The sequence below is a fragment of the Zootoca vivipara genome, unplaced genomic scaffold, assembly GCF_963506605.1.
Source record: "Zootoca vivipara unplaced genomic scaffold, rZooViv1.1 SCAFFOLD_59, whole genome shotgun sequence".
In the NCBI taxonomy this organism is placed as follows: domain Eukaryota; kingdom Metazoa; phylum Chordata; class Lepidosauria; order Squamata; family Lacertidae; genus Zootoca; species Zootoca vivipara.
In genome coordinates this window covers 32,889-49,911 of record NW_026801977.1, presented here as the reverse complement: position 1 = coordinate 49,911, position 17,023 = coordinate 32,889, and the positions used below count along the sequence as shown (strand labels likewise).

General features: G+C 43.8%; 1 protein-coding gene across 1 annotated transcript in view; it reads right to left on the bottom strand.

Moving 5' to 3' along the window:
• Window positions 1–9,291, bottom strand: part of LOC132591158 (glycine receptor subunit beta-like) — a 30,587-nt gene extending 21,296 nt beyond the window's left edge. Inside the window, exons 1-2 of the mRNA XM_060270664.1 lie at window positions 9,085–9,291; window positions 6,150–6,305 (exon numbers count right to left, since the gene is read on the bottom strand). Of these exons, the coding sequence (XP_060126647.1) occupies window positions 6,150–6,271 (122 nt within the window). The 5' untranslated portion in view covers window positions 6,272–6,305; window positions 9,085–9,291. The remainder of the gene's footprint in view (window positions 1–6,149; window positions 6,306–9,084) is intronic.
• Window positions 9,292–17,023: the final 7,732 nt, after the last annotated feature.

Here is a 17,023-nt window from a genome sequence, read left to right as displayed (position 1 = left end):
GAGAGATGCTGGATCAGCATTTCTGATTAATGAGCTCATGCTTTTAATCTGTTAGCAAACCATTAATCGACTAAACATCCTGATTAATTCAGTAATACCTTCAGTTTCAGTAAAGAGGATTTTGTCTTCAGCTACACAGACTGGAATTTAAAATAAAATGACTCTCTAATATTTACATTATTTTTTTAAGAAACTCCTATAGATTATTAAAATGACTACTACTTCCTTTGCAATGCATATAGGCTTCCCCTTCTCCCCTCTCAGTCTAGATCTGAATGTGTGAAGCAGCCACCATGAGCCCAAATTGCTGTTCTACATACAGTAAGTCAAGTGTGTACAGAGGTATTTTGCTGTAATGGCTAGCATGTTGGACTAAGACAACAAAAATCAGTTACAAACTGGGACCTTACTTTTATGGACTGTTGTATATTATATGGCAATGCACATATTTCTGGTTTGTTCATCCCACAACAAAAAGACAAACATCTCTCCATACTATAGAATAGATAAACCTGCCTCTTTTTCCAAATGTATGAGAAGAAACATGAAAACAGGAAATGTGGTCCATTCATGTTTCCTGTTTCTGTGGTTGTTAGGAACATACAGAAGCTCTCTTGCCAAGTTACCCTGTTTCACAGTGTTGAAGGTTAAACTACAGTCAAGGAAAATCACAAAACAGAATGCTTGAATCCATTACTGAAACACTGCGGCCTTTCACACTTCCTATTCTGAACAACACATGGAGTCTTAAGGCACTGAATCTTAACCCATCAAGGGGTACAGGGCAAGGCCAGACAACAAAGTGGGTGGGAGCAAATCAATACATACAATCGCTCACCTTAACACATCACAGATGCACACAGTTCGTGCACAAACACAAAGCTATTTCCCATGGAAGCATAGTCATATATTCTTAGTAACTCCAGTCGAGTGTCACCTTACATTTTCCCAACACCCTTTATCTGTCCTGAATGTTCAAAAGGCAAAAAGAACTCAATACTTCCAGCATAAGAATGGAAATAATATCAATTCACAATGCAATACCTGTCTGACAGCTTATCCAAGTCCACAAACTTCAAAACAGCATCCTGAAGATTGCAGGGATGCTCTGCATGTTTGCAAGGAATAGGAATCATAGAATTGTAAAGTTGGAAGGCACCATGAGGCTCATCTAGTCCAACCTCATCAATGCAGGAATCTTTTGCTCCACATGGGGCTCAAACCTATGACCCTGAGATTAAGAGCCTCAAGCTCTACCAACTGAGCTATCCCAGCACTACAAAGACCCTACCTATTTGCTAGGATACTTCCTCCTCTGCTTTGATCTTCTCGCAAAAGATCTTCCTTTTTAAAAAAAAAAATATTTTTTTTATTAATTTTCTAATTAAAACCAATTATATCACATTCAATATTTCAAATTATACACATATATATATCAATCAAACCGAATGTTATGCCAAATCATCTAAAGAATTTTTTATTTGGGTTCCCATGCTTCAAGAAATTGGGAATTCCTCGCAACTGTCCACTGCCGTCTTTTTTCTAAAGTTCAAATCGTCCTCCAAGTTCATAATAATCCAGAACTTCCCCTTACAGTCACATAGATGTTTTCCACTTTCATCCGATTGTTTCCCAGCCGCTGAGATAAATATCAAACCAAGTTTCACAGATGTTCTTTCTCCTGTGTGAGTTAATCAGTCCAGCCTCCCCATAAATCTTCTTAATGGAGCTCCTTGTTGCGTCGAAGCAGCCCGAAGCAGCGCCATCTCAAAAAGCTCAAATCACTTTCGCTTTCTCTCATAGCCATGAAGATTCATGATCATTATAGAATTTACAGCTTTTTCAGGCAGGAGACCCAAACATCAAACCATAAACTCTTGGTAAATTAATGGATCTCCTTGCCCTATAGCTGAACTTAGCTTCAGGTCGCTGCTCCAATTTAAAGTGCGTCACAACTCATAAATCCTCCGAGCGCGTCCAGAACCCCTTCCGCCCGACTAGGGGGAGGCTTTTCTCATCGGCAACTCCACATCTTTAAAAAAATATGTTCAGTAACAACAGTTATAAAGTTCAACTCACACAGTCTTTTGCTTCTCTTTCACTCCAAACAAGCCAGGACATCGCGTCCGGGAAGGTACGATGCAGCAATATGAAGGGAAAAAAAATAAAAACTCACTTCCCTTATCGCTCCGTCCCCATCAATCCTTCTTCCAGATGCAGTGCAATCTTTGACTCCTCTCCTTTCAGCAGCATAAATTTCTCAGCAGTAAACAGCGCTTCTTCCCCTCCTTCTGAAGTATGTCCATAGATTTAAGCCTAATTATCTTCTTTAACCATGGAAATCCCCGCCATGCAGATTAGCGTCCGGGAGTCCTGGCCCTCGTAAGTGCTCAGCCCAAGCTCCCCCCACTCCAAAAACAGTCGGAGTGGGTCAGGGGGCATCGCGGGCCAGCGGCCCCTCTCCGTAACCCCCGGAGAGGGTAGGGGGTTGCCATTTACTCCCCTAGCAACCGCCAAATTCCTTACGAAGGTCAGAGAGATGGAAAACAGGTCCGCCATTCCTGCAGGCGGAAACCGGAACCCGCCTCGCAAAAGATCTTCCTTGTAGAAGTAGCTGCACTTGCATCATTAACATCAAAGTCCTTTTCAGTCTTAGGCCCTGCCCACTGAACAGTTCTGGGGTGAATCTGCTTCCTGGGCAGGAGGTTCCCTATCCCTGTCTTAAATTATCAGACACTGGGCCTAACCTGAAGCAAGTCATGCCAGATTTCACCCAAAACTTGTATTAACTGCACATACCAGAAATATACACCCACTTTCTTGTAATAAGCAACAGGAACCATGGTACTCACTTAAGTCCTTGTATATGAGAACTTTGCATTACCTTATGCAAACAGTATCCTAAGAGTTGTGGTGCTGGAAAATGGCATTCCCCATTTACTGAACCAACACTATGTTATCATTTATGCTGTCTTGCGCTGTGGGTTAAACCACAGAACCTAGGGCTTGCCGATCAGAAGGCCGGCAGTTCGAATCCCCGCAACGGGGGGGGGGGGTGCTCCCGTTGCTCAGTCCCAGCTTCTGCCAACCTAGCAGTTCGAAAGCACGTCAAAGTGCAAGTAGATAAATAGGTACCGCTCTGGCGGGAAGGTAAACGGCGTTTCTGTGTGCTGCTCTGGTTCGCCAGAAGCGGCTTTGTCATGCTGGCCACATGACCTGGAAGCTGGAAGCCGACTCCCTCGGCCAATAACGTGAGATGTGCACCGCTACCCCAGAGTCGGTCATGACTGGACCTAGTGGTCAGGGGTCCCTTTACCTTTATCTTTACCAGCAGTGGACATAGAAATAATGGCCAGCACAGAGCACTGATGAAAGTTTTGCATCCATTGTGGTTCAGCCTAAGTCAATGGGACCCACTCTAATCCTTCTATTAGACAAAAGCAACATATACCAAAAGTGAATTTTGCATCAACCTATCTTGCACAAGGAGTGGTTAAGCAAGCTTATACCAGTATTTAAGCAGATAATACATGAAAGACATTCCTTAAAAGGCAGAGCCCCACAAAAAGATGAACTATACAATATCAATTTGATGACTCCTTTATGGTTATGCTATATGAAGTGCAACTGTTGAAACAAGCTGGCTGAGATCTAAACAGGCAGCAGAAAAGCCTCTCAAACCAGTCAATAATTACATAACTAGAGCTAAACAGAAGCATGAGTAATCATGGCAGGAATTTTCCTATTTGGAAAATGGAAGAGCATTTCTAGTAAATATTTGCCTGCGATATAATAATTAACTTCTTTTCCCATGCAGATTCTCATCCCTGCAGTCCCATCTGTTGGCTTCATATTGCTACTAGTCAACTTAACACTAGATTATGGCACCTGGCTAACAGCCTGCCCTGAGGGAACAGCATTGATACATTTTGTAAAATACTGAATTTTACCTACACAGCACCCAGAACCCTACCAGCCCAAGAACACTTAACTATAAGCACTTGCCCAGAGATGAATTGCATTGCCAAATTGCCCACTGTAACACTCTGTCCTCAAGCAGAGACATTATAAACCTCAGCTGTACATAAATCTCTTGTAGTACACTAGCTAAATTATTGTAGAGACCTAAAATGTTTGTGTCATGAAAATGTTCTTTGCACAGTACATCCCAGAAATAGAAAACACCAACATCCTCCTTATAATTCATCTTCAGACCACTGAACAATTGAATGTTGTTTTATTTTTATTAGACAAGCTACTATTTTAAGTGTGGTGGAAACTTTCAAGCTACTTGAAAGAAAGGTGGAACATAAATATAACATTAAAAAAATTAGTTATGCAGAATGTTCCTTCAAGCCTATGTGTTCATGACAAAATATAGGCAAAGATAGAGGTGGTTCATACTTAAGTGTACTTTCTATTAAGCCATGGTTGATAGAGAAAAGCATTTACCAAGTGATAATTTACTAAAGTGTGCATTTCTTATGCAAGTTGTCTATATTCAAGTAGGGAGGAGAATCTTATTGCTGCCCTGCTACCTCACATTTTGATTACTTCTCACTTCTTGGTTAGACCATGGAGAATCTGCATTGTAGTTCACGGGTTAGGAATGGCAGGCTGTGGGCCAGGTCATCCTATTGGACCCAGGAGGTCATTTTGGGCAAGCCACACCTGCCCAGGTAAGGGTGTGGACAATAAAAATGGATTTTGTGGGCATTGGGCTAAGCACTTTGCACAACACTTCCCAAAAGCCTGATAAGCAGATGGTTGTCAGGCATTTGGGAAGCACCCAGGGCTAACAAGCTCTTTGAACCATGGGGCTCACTTCCCCATCTCTGTTGCAGACCAATGGCTTACCAAGTTATTATATAGACTCGATAGTAGACAGCCACTTAATAAACAGTTGCCTCCTCCCTTCATGCTGACAACTGAACAAGCCAAGATTCAGTACCTAACCATTGTTTCCTGTTACGTGTGAATCCAGAAGCAATAGTTAAATGGCTTCAAAACAACCCAGGATACTGAGCCATATAGTGTCTTGCTTTGAAGTCACTAACCATAGTTTTGAGGTTTGGGGACAAGCTTGTTCAACTGCTCACACAATGGGCAGAGGAAAGCATCTGAAAAGGAGGACTGGGAATTTCATGGGTTTTTGGTTTAGAATTGCCTGGGAAAATATTCAGCATGTAAATTAACTGGAAACCAGGCACTCATCAAAGATTTAATATATCAATTCAAATCAACAAGGGCACCTGTTTCCAAAAACCCATTTACCTATCCATGAGGTTTTCCCTGGTTCTGTTTACTCCTTGAACCTTCTTTTCCTCCACATTTTTCTATTTGTATCTTCAAGCATTCAAATCCCAGCCTCTCAGCCCATTGCCTTCAACAATCTTTCCTTTGGGCCACTAGCCGTGTAAATGTCAGCTGTACCGACCCCTTTCCCTTTACCACATTCCAAACCCCCACTTCCTTGTCACTCCTTCTTGCCAACTTTTTATAGCTTCTTTATCCACAGGTCATGTGCTGAAGCTTCTTCCATGCAACCTGACCCTTTGCTTCTCTCAAAAATGTTGAACCGTTCTTCAGTTTTCTATTACTGACATCCCTTTACATTGAGCACGTAATATCTATATACATACATGATTGATGGTTAAACCTTGTTGAGAAGCTGCTGGCAGTTTCAACTAACAAAACACCTGACTGTCTACTATTGGTCATGAATAAACAGAGCTCCCACACTTCCAATAATCTGATAATAAATAAATAAAATGGATACATTATTGTGCATTATAGCATGAGTGGCCATTCACTCAACAGGGCTTCTTCATCCTCTCCTCCACCTACAATCCCCTTCCACACACACTTCCCAAACCTGTTATGGAGGATTAGGGGATCAGAGATTTTGGGGGTGCACAGGGGGATGGATTGGGGGGAGGAGAAAAATTAGAGGTCCTGTGACACAAGTGGATTTCCTTTGCACAAGTGGGTGGACATCACTGGATGTCACCCATAGTGCATTAATATTGTTTATTTGAACTCTTATCATTTCACAAGAAAACGAAAAACATGCACTTTATCGCACACCCTCACTACTTTCATTTTACACAGTTTTTTTAAAAAAATAAATAAATATGTAAGGGACATACGAAGGGCAGAGATACTGCTTCTTTTTCCCTTTCCCTTTCTTTGAAGATTTCTCTTTGGAGTAGACTTCTTCAATGCATAAGAAGAAGAAAACAAACCCAAGAATCGCCAGGGAAAACTTCATTGTGGGGACTTTTAAGTCCAGAACAAAAGTTGACCTGTGATAAACAAGAGATAAAAAGTCATCTATTAATGAAGTTGAATGTGAAAAATAGGAAAAACTTCCTACCAAGGAAGTAAATAGCTATTAATCATTGTAAACACTAAATCATTCCAATGACAAGCTACCGGATAAAGGCTGCAATGCTATTACTGCTTACTTTGGAGTAAGTCCCATTGAACTCAGGGGTTTTATTTTTGAATAGCTAAGCATAGGATTGCACTGATAATTTATGTGGATTTCTCATTAATTAGAAACGTTTGTATGAATAATTTAGATAGATTTACTGGCTACAATCTAGAATATTGTCGGGCATGCTTAAACCCAGTAAACTCACTCTGTCTTGGATCATGACCATTTTGTTCTAATGGAACATGCATTCATTATGAAAATTATTTGAGGGGGAAAGGCAAGTAAGAGTAGGGAGAAATGACAAAGCTATGTGAATTTTGCACAGTGTGGAGAAAATAGGGAAGGATATCTTTTTCTCCCTCTTGTATATTACTAGAACCAGAAGCCATCCAATGAAGCTGAATGTTGAAAGATCTGGCACAGAAAAAAGGATGTACTTCTTCACGGCATGCCTATTTAAACTATGGAATTTGTTGCCATAACATGTAGTGATGACAGTCAACTTGGATTCAGACAAATTCATGGAGGATAAAGCTGTCAATGTCAATAAGGCTACTAATGATGGCTATTACCTCCAGCATCACGGGCAGTAGCCGGGGATCTTGATGGGCAGAGTCCTATTTCACTCATGTCCTACTTCTGGGGGCCCATAGAGATATCATTGGCCTCTAGGTGAAAAAAATGCTGAACTAGATAGGCCTTTGGCCTGACTGAGCAGGATTATTCTTAGGTTCCCAAATGAGCAGCTGCCTAACAGTTGGTAATTTATAACTACAGACCTGGTGTTGATATGTTTGCAGAACAAACTTACATCTTCCAGAGGAAGCTACCTAAATGGAAACCCACCTAGATGAGCTTCCCCCAAAGTAAAACTTACAATATGTATGCTGGCATACAAATGTTTATAGCATTCCAACAAAAAAATACTTGCAATTATTGAGCAAAGACATGACATACAGACCCAGGCCTCGTCCATCCAACCCTAATTTTCACTACTAGTTCCTTTAATATCAGTGGGAAGTTTTAGTAATGAGGGCTAATTAAGACATCCCACTGAACCATGTGTCTTTGCTAACAATGAATCTCCTCTCTTATCATTAGTCTTGCATTTACTGCCCCATTCAGAAAGTGAAACAAATTGCATGCGCTGCTTGCACCATGGAGAACATTTACTATCACACTATATTCACACAGCATCTTTATTATTGAGTATTTCATATCAGCATAAAGAATAACAAACACCTTTCCAACAGGGCTAAGTGTTCGTGTTCAGTACCAAATACTGCTTGCCAGCTCCTAGCTGCACTGACTGAAGGAGGGGGAAAAATCTCTGCATTTTATGATCTCCGCACTATATGGCGGGGGGGGGGGATTGTCCGGGCTTCACTCTCTAGAGCAAGTGCCTGAATCTTATAACGATGGCTGCATTTTTCTACATCTCCATTCATCTTTTTCTAGATGCAGAGGCCAGCCACATATATTTTTCTTCTTAAAAGCAGAAAGATATTTATATCCCTTCAGTCACAGCAACAGAAGACATTCTTGTCTTCCTTCCAAGAGCAACAGAAGAAGTATCTCCTTATGCCCAGAGCAACAGCAGCCGGGGCTCCCAGCCAAATTGCAAGACATGGGACTTTCCATTCCCACAGCCAGGCTATGATCACAATGGCGGTTCTTCCCTACCGCAGCACTGGGCGAAATGGTGGTGGTGGTGCCTCTTCTGTCCCTCCAGTACCACAGTATCAGGTCTCCCAGCAACCCCTCCCCACCCTCCCTAGCAAGTGACTTCTGTGACCTCTTCCCCCACCGTATTCTAAAGGTCAGCAGAAAGCACTAGAGCACTAAAAATTGCAAGCGGCAAAAGTCCAACAAAGAGGAAAAGGGCACACAGCACATTTTTCACCAGAATATGAGTCTTGAAAGCCAATTTGAAACCAGTCAGTGTTTTCATTTGTTGTCTTCTAACGGCTGCCTATGCAACCTTGGCAACAGGTGTTCACACAAACCTCCAGCATTGCAGGACTTTGCTTGCCCTCCCCATTCCCACATTTGAGTGACAAGGCCTCTGTGCACCATGGATCTCTGGCCAAAGCCACTTTCTTGCCTGCTTCACACTCAAATCAAGATAGCGTGCCTGGATACCTCCCTAGATTTTACCCACTGCCACCGCCTCCGCCTCCAATTTCCAGGCAAAAGCAAAATATTCCCTCTTGGGCCAACTGGAGTTTCCCGCCTCTACAGTCGAGGGCAGGCTCCCTGGCTGGCTCCTTCCTCAACCAGCACAGCGCCAGATACCTCCCCAATCTCGGGAAGGGCCAGCCATGCAGAATGAGCCACTAAGCGCAACAGCAACACCCGCCAGGAGCTGCAAAGGTGCTGGCCGAGGTACTGAAAGAAGGAAGCAAGGCAGGAGCTGCTGCAGAGGAACAGGGCGGCTTGGAGATGGCCACCTCTGCAGGGGGACGCAGCCAGGCAGGGCTCGACGCGCACGGAGCGCACAGAGCGCCCGTTGCCTTGGCACGGCCAATCGCCCGGCCTCTCCCCGCAGCCACCCAAAGCCTTGCCATTCCTCCAAGCGGGCGCGGATGGAGAAACCTCTCCAAAGCCCAGCGACGCGGCCCTTTCCGCCAACGTCCAGGACTTACCACAAGCCAGGGAAGAGAGAGAGGAAGAGAAAAAGAGAGAGACGGCCGGGATGCCACCGGCGCCCCGTCCACCCGCTGGATTACAGCCGGAGATGGCTGAGCAGCCTGCAGCGCGCCATCGCCCAGCCGAGGTCCTGCAGCCGGCTCGAGGGGGAAGCGATAGCTCGGCGGCCGCCGCGGCGCTACCAAAATGAACCCTGCATCAGAAAAGCGTCCATCTTGCTACTGAGCATGTGCACACTGCCCGAGGAGAGGCGGCCAGGGAGCATGTGCGGCCCCTTTGCACATGGGCAGTGGGGACGTGAAGCCTCGTAGAAGCTGCTGCCCTTACTCGGCTCTGCCCTCACTCTCAGTCACCCCTTCGTTGGCTTGCAGTGCGCGGGAATGCGAGGACTGTGGCAACGGAAAAGGGCTCCGCAAACGCGCGCTCGCCCAGCCTTCTCGCCCCCTTTATCCTGGAGCATCGGGGCTGCGGTGCAGGAATAATGGTAACAGAAGGGTTCGACAGGGAGAATTTACTCTCAATCTAATCGTAGTCATCTGGCGTTGGAACACAGGCACCCGTTGCTGACCTACACCAAGGTAGCAGAGGGCATGTTCCAAAAGCAAGCAGAACCAGACCATAGCTGCCAAGTTTTCCATTTTCTCGCGAGGAAGCCTATTCAGCATAAGGGAAAATCCCTTAAAAAAAGGGATAACTTGGCAGCTATGAACTAGACATACCTGCCCATTGGAGTGGCACTCTTTTTTAACTGACAAGCCTTCTTTTTAGTTTGTTTTTTACTGTAGCAACACGTGGGGACAAAATATGATCCTGCTGTATGGTGGCGTCCCCCCCCTCCAAACAAGCAATACCAAGCAGGTAGCTTTACTGGTGTGCAGCAGAGGATTAAATAAAATGGCCATAAGCCATATGATCCTTCCCAAACCTATGATTCTGTGGGAAATCATAATAAAATGTTTCAGGCCGGACTCAGCTTTCCAATGCAAGGAGAACTTGGGAAGAATGAACTGGATCTCACCATGCTGCTGCCCCACACTTGCTAGTCAAGACTTTAAAAAATAAGAGCTAATGAACATGATATTTTAGGAGATGTTCAAAATTAGAAAAAGTAAGAAAATAGGGGGAGTGATGTTGCTTCCAGATAGCTTATTTATTGAGGATTTGTTCAGATTTGTTTGTGGGGGGTTAGATGGCATTGGCTATTTATTGAGCATTTGTTGTATTCATTTGCAGAAAAGTTCAACAATGTTGCATCAAGTAAATGTGATTCCACACTTTCCAATGCATTTTCCGTATTGAAAAAGTATTTCTTCTTCTTCTTCTTCTTCTTCTTCTTCTTCTTCTTCTTCTTCTTCTTCTTCTTCTTCTTCTTCTTCTTCTTCTTCTTCTTCTTCACTGGGTTTATTATGCAAGAGTTCCAAATCAGCTTTAACTGTGCAACCTGAATTTGCTGGTGTCTATTTGAATCCAAACCTAGCAGTTTGAAAGTACGTCAAAGTGCAAGTAGATAAATAAGTACCACTCCGGCGGGAAGGTAAACGGCGTTTCCGTGCGCTGCTCTGGTTTGCCAGAAGCGGCTTAGTCATGCTGGCCACATGACCCGGAAGCTGTACGCCGGCTCCCTCGGCCAGTAAAGCGAGATGAACGCCGCAACCCCAGAGTCGTCTGCGACTGGACTTAACAGTCAGGGGTCCTTTACCTTTTTATTTGAATCCCACCTAAAAAAGGCATAAGAAATAATAGGAGCCTGTTGGATCAGGCCAATGTCCCATCTAGTCCAGCATCCTGTTCTTACAGCAACCAGCCAGAGCATGTGAGAAAACCTCAAGCAGGACCCCAGCACAGGAGCATTCCCCCCCCACACACACACACTTGTGAGTTCCAGGAGTATGTTTTCAGAAGCATTGCAGTCTCTAACCATGGAGGCAGAGCATAGTCATCACAGCTAACTTTTGTTGATAGCCTTATCATCCATGGATTTGGCTAATCCAAGTCTATGGCCATCACTTCCTCCTCTGTATAACTACCGTATGTGCTCTGGGGGAAAAGTACTTCCTTTTATCTCTCCTTAAGCTTCTAACATTCAGCTTCATTGGATTTCCCTGCATTCTAGTGCTATGAGAAAGGAAGGACAAATTCCCCCTCCCCTTTATTCATGTGACAATCTGGAAGCATCCCAAGTCCCTTGCACATACTCCACGCTGGCTTTCTAACGTAACACTGAATGTAGGATTCTCAGATCATCTTTTTACCAAGGTGTCCTCACAAGCTCCAGAAGTTATTTGAAGCTCATGGATTTGCAACGGTGGGGGGGGGGGCTCCTTAAATAAGTCACATTTCCCATTGCCGCAGCCAAAGCAAGCAAAGTGGAAGTGAATGACTCACTCATGTACTTCTTTTCAACATGCAAAGGGACTCTGCATTGATTTTGCCACATTGTTTCCCACAGCAATTATATAACATTTTCAAAGCACCACAAAGGGTGTCCTTGCAAATCTTACAAAACTATGTCAAGGCCTTACTGTTCAGAGAAACATAACTTGAAGTATAGCGAACTTGTTTGCAAACAGAGATCTCATTTTGGATAGTTTAGCTGGCTGGAAGTTGAAGCCTTCAGCTATGTTCAACCTGCAAATAAAGAAAGATAAATAGATGATTGATGAAAGATGACAGATAGATATCAGGGGCTGTCTACTTCTTTGCCCTTCCATGACACCTGACCAAATCCAGCTCCCTTTATATCTTACCTGTCACGATGTCCAGGCTAGCTGCCTAGCGAAATCAGAGATGCTGAGAGTTTCTACTAGTTCTTCTATTTTAAATCAACAGAATACAGAGAGACCATTGATAATTCTCCCTTCAGTCTTGGGATGTTGCTCAAAGTGTGTGCTCCACCCCCCCTGCAGCAATTCCTAGCTTCCAAACCCCTCCTTACTGCCTACAGTGGCCAGCAATGAAATCTTTCTGTCTCTGTTTCGCCTTCTGCTCTAAGATACGAAGAGATTGCCTGGTCCATGGAGAAGGAGGAGGTTCCATCAGGCTTTCACATGTGGCATAGCGTCCACTGTATGCTGTACTGTTTATATCACTTCTGAGTGCTGTCTCTGTTCAGGACTAGAGAATCTGCTTGCTTGCCCATGTTCCACATCTTCCATTACTTCCCAGCTCTTGGCTTCTTCTTCTTCTGGAGTGTGCACTGTTCTCCACCACCACAAATCTGGGTCCATTGAATCTAGGTCCATCATATCATCAACTTCCTCCTGCCCTGACGCCTCTTGAGGTGGAGGTCTCCACCTCTCCTCCTCCTCATCTGTGCAAAGGGCCTCCTCCCTCTGTGAAACCTCACAGCAGGTGTGCAATTAATGGAGGGTGGAGGTGATTCATGGTGCTTCCTGCCCTCTGTTAAACAACTTACCTGGGCCTGCTTGCAGTTCCTCATGCTGCAGTTGGCATGGCAGCCTATTGGCTGTAGAGCATGATGACACTTTACATTTTTATTTATATAGGAGAATATGTTTGTGCGCGCACCTCACTTATTAAAAAAACACCATAACCCTCTAGTGACTTTCTCTCAATGGCAACTAAGCCCAGATAAGCACTGTGCTCCTGGAAATTTTCATTGCTCAGAAAAGTGGAATGATGGTAACAATATTCCCTAACTTTCTAGCTGGTGCAGTCAGCATTTGCTTTCAGGTGATTCTCTCATCAGGACTCCTGGGTTTTGTTGTATGGGTGCCAGCTCATTATTACTGGAAAGCAAATGATCCTCCAGAAAATCTGAGGGGTCTCTTGCATCATTGGCAAGGAGCTGTATCAGTGCTCCCCCCCCCCCAGGGGAATATCACTTTACTGCATGCCTTTGTGCCATGGTGAAGAAGGACAGGAAGTTTCTTCTGCATTTGATATTGCCGCAACAGCTGTGTCATGTTGCCACACATATACGTCATGCACTCCATAGTCTAATGGGTAATTTGTGCCCCTCATTAGGCCTGCATCCCCTGGCAGGAGTTTATTTTGCCATTTCCTAGGTTATCTCTGTACCCATGAGCCAAAGAAAAGTCATGACGGTCATTCAGAAGAAGGCACACACTGAATTCTTCCTTTGCATTTTCCCTCCTCAATTTCACATATTCGTCTGAAATCTTTGGCTGCCAGCCTCTAGTATTATCAGGGATTACTAGCTGTTGGGGATCATGACCAGGAGGGTGCTATTGTGCCCATGTCCTCCTTATGGACATCTACTTGGCTACTGGGAAAAGAGAATGCTGAGCCGGAAAGGCCTTTGGTCTGATGCAGAAGGGCTCTTCTTGTGCTTTTAAGTTCACATGATCAGTTGCCATAAATGAGTTGTAAGATATCCCCCATTGTATGCAAACACCATTTCATTTCACCCACCCACCCACTGCCCTGGTGGGCATGCATTCTGCTTCAGAGGAATGTGGGCATGTGCTCAGCATATGATATCCAGAGCTGCCAATTGCCACATAAAATGCATTATTTGGGCACATTTTTTGTGTGCTTTCAGCAGTAACCACACAACTCTCACTGACTCATGAAGAAATTATAGGGCTGCATATGTGGGCAAAAAGAAGGCCAAATGAAGTGGAAGCTGAGAGTTTCCACTTGCTGACCGCAGTGCATGCCTACTCTCTCATTAGACGGGTGATGTTTTTGACTGAGCTTTGTCCTTAACTGCTTCTTGATTTAGACATGGTCCACATATTCGTCAACTACCTGCTAGGCATCAGCTGCCCAAGGTCAACAGAGTGACACCACTTAAAATCTCAGGACAGTCAGCTTAAAGAAATAATTGCTTTTGGTTTGTGCAGGCAAACAACACAAACAGTAGTAATAACTGCAAAGGGAACAGCAATAAATAAAGGGCTGGGTTGAGAAAGAAGGTTGCAGATGAATGCCATGCAGATCAGCTCTGTTGTTGTTGTTTGAAAAAGGCACCCCTGATTTGGAGAACAGAGGATTTCCAAACATAGAATCATAGAATTGTAGAGTTGAAAGGGACCCTGAGGATCACCTAGTCCAGGGGTGGCCAACTCCCAAGAGACTGTGATCTACTCACAGAGTTAAAAACTGGCGGTGATCTACATTGTTGAGCTTTTTTTAAGAAGGCCCAGGGTTCAGGTCAAAGTTGTAGGGCTTTTTTTAGGGGGAGGAAAGCCCCATTTCTTTGGGGTGCAGGGCAGAAATGTTGAGCTTTATTTAGGGGAGTCCAAGTTGTTGAGCTTCTTTGGGGGGAGCCAGTGATCTATCACAGACGTCCAGTGATCTACCGGTACATCACGATCTACCTGTTGGACGTGCCTGACCTAGTCCAACCCCCTGCAATGCAGGAATATGCAGTGGCCCTATATGAGGATCTAACCTACAACCTTGGCAACATCAGCACCACAATCTAACCAACTAAGCTACGTGTGATGTCTTACAAACATTTTGATAAATATATTGTGAAAGCAGTAAAGACTGGTCCACCAACCTTAGTCTGACCTCGGCCCACAACCTGCCTTCTTACAACCAGTCCAGAGAGTGGCACTGCCTGCAAGACTCTTTATCCTTAGTCCCAGTGTTGACCTTATGGAACTCAGCGGGGAGGGCAGGTCAACAGAGAAATCTACCACTGCAAGAACCCAGTCTGCCCTGTTGGAGGGGGGCAGGGTGAGCAGTGATGGGTGTATGCCCCAAGATTGGGCATTTGGAGAGTGGGGGGGGGTAAACTTTTGCTAGCCAAGGATCCAGCTAAGCCAGTCCAGCTACATACTGCATCAGACCTGATCTGAATTTTTCTGCTGGAGCTGGTGCAGCAAAAAAAACTAATCCTGAATTTTCGTCCTCCTGCCCCTCTCCTCCCTTCTGCCTTGCCCAGCACAAGTGGAGATGGAAATGAGGGGGCTTCAGCTGCAGTCATAGTGCCGACTCCACCGCTTGGTTAAGTCCTGCTGTTGCCTGCCAGGGTTTGGGTTGCTTTGTTCCTACATTACACATAAAGCGAAATTCAAATTCTGAGTCAATTGATAAGCACTATAATAAACCACAACTATTTATTTTATTCTACTTTAAAGGAGGAAAACTTGATCTTCCTATCCTCTTTAAAATTAGCATGCCATTTATGAACGTGAGTTTTTATAGTCTGCAGTTCACTTTGCCAGACACTGACATTGGCTGAATGAAGCAAGCATGTAAGAGCAGTTGCCAAGCAGTCCCCATTCCCCCCCCCAAAAAAAACCCCAACCAGCTGCCCTTATGTACTTGCTGTTCTTCAATCTATGTTAGCATCTGATTAAATTGACTCTATAAAAGCTCATGATTTTAAAATAAAATAGGTTAATCTTTACAGTGCCAACAAGCATAACATAAGGGCTGATTTTCATCCTCATATGGCAACATCAAACTCCTTCCAAACAAAACTAAATTACATGTGAATTAAACCTAACAAAGGCATTTAAACCAAAACACATACTGCTCAGAAGGACACCTCATTTTCATTTTCAACATCACCACTTCAAGGGAACTCTTTAGGTCCACTTGGTATCAATGATTCATATGCTGTATATGTATTGTGCTGTTGTTCTTTTTGTGTGTTTGGATTGAGATATACTGTAGATGTATACATAGTTGCTTTGAGTTCTTATTTTGTAAAAAAAGAAAGTGACTAAGTCCAAGAAACAGGATGATGATGATGATGATGATGATGATATACAGGAGCTGTCAAATGTTGTAGTTCAGTATACCTGAAGGAGCATCTCCACCTCCATCATTTTGCCCGGACACTGAGGTCCAGCACCAAGGGCCTTCTGGCGGTTCCCTCGTTGTGAGAAGCCAAGTTGCAGGGAACTAGGCAGAGGGCCTTCTCGGTAGTGGCGCCCGCCCTGTGGAACGCCCTCCCATCAAATGTCAAAGAGAAAAACAACTACCAGACTTTTAGAAGACATCTGAAGGCAGCCCTGTTTAGGGAGGCTTTTAATGTTTAATCCATTATTGTATTTTATTTTTCTGTTGGAAGCTGCCCAGAGTGGCTGGGGAAACCCAGCCAGATGGGCGGGGTATAAATAATAAATTATTATTATTATTATTATTATTATTATTATTATTATTATTATTATTTTATTATTATTATTATACCATCCAATATGTGTTAGCACAATGTGTAGGATCATAATAAAGGACAGCCGCACTAAAGCCACCATTGGTCTAAAACAGTCTGCATTGGTCTAAATCTAAACCAGCAGCAGGGGATGGGGAGAGTGGGTTAATAATGCAGGAATAAGTGAGGTGTGGGGAAGAGGGAATATATTCAGATCAGGGGCAGGGGGGCACTAAAGTAAAGTATATTTGTACTGTATGTGGGAGATGCATTTGAGCATGTGCACATATCCTCAACTATGCACAGGTAGTTAGGAATATGCAAATATTAATAAATGCATTAAACAATATATTTTCTACCTTGCAGCTGGTACTGCAGTTCTTACCCTATCTTTGTAGTGCTCTTTATTACCAGAGTAATAACAAGGTCAGTCACTGCAAGTTAATTCATTGAAGCTGAATATTAAGAGCAAAACTTACTCCTGCTCAAACAATTCAGTTGGTCAGAAAAGTCAGAAACTACCAGAAGTAAATTTGCATTGCTTCCCTTTGTTAATGTGAAAGGCATGGCAACAATACCAGTTGAGTTTGGTTGTTTGCCAGTCATTATCTTGGCCTGAAATATTAGTTTGGGAATGAATGTCTCTACCGGTTGCTAAGCTACGCAGAAGTATTCTGAGAAGAATTTTGCACACTGATTGAAGGAAAACGCCTCCTTTTGGGGTCCTTGATCGCAATGTGACTACATATTTCATGTTAATTTTGCAGAAGGGAAGTAATGGACTTGATCACAGTGAGCAAGGAGTGACCTAAAAGATGTTCATGGGTTAAATTGGTAAA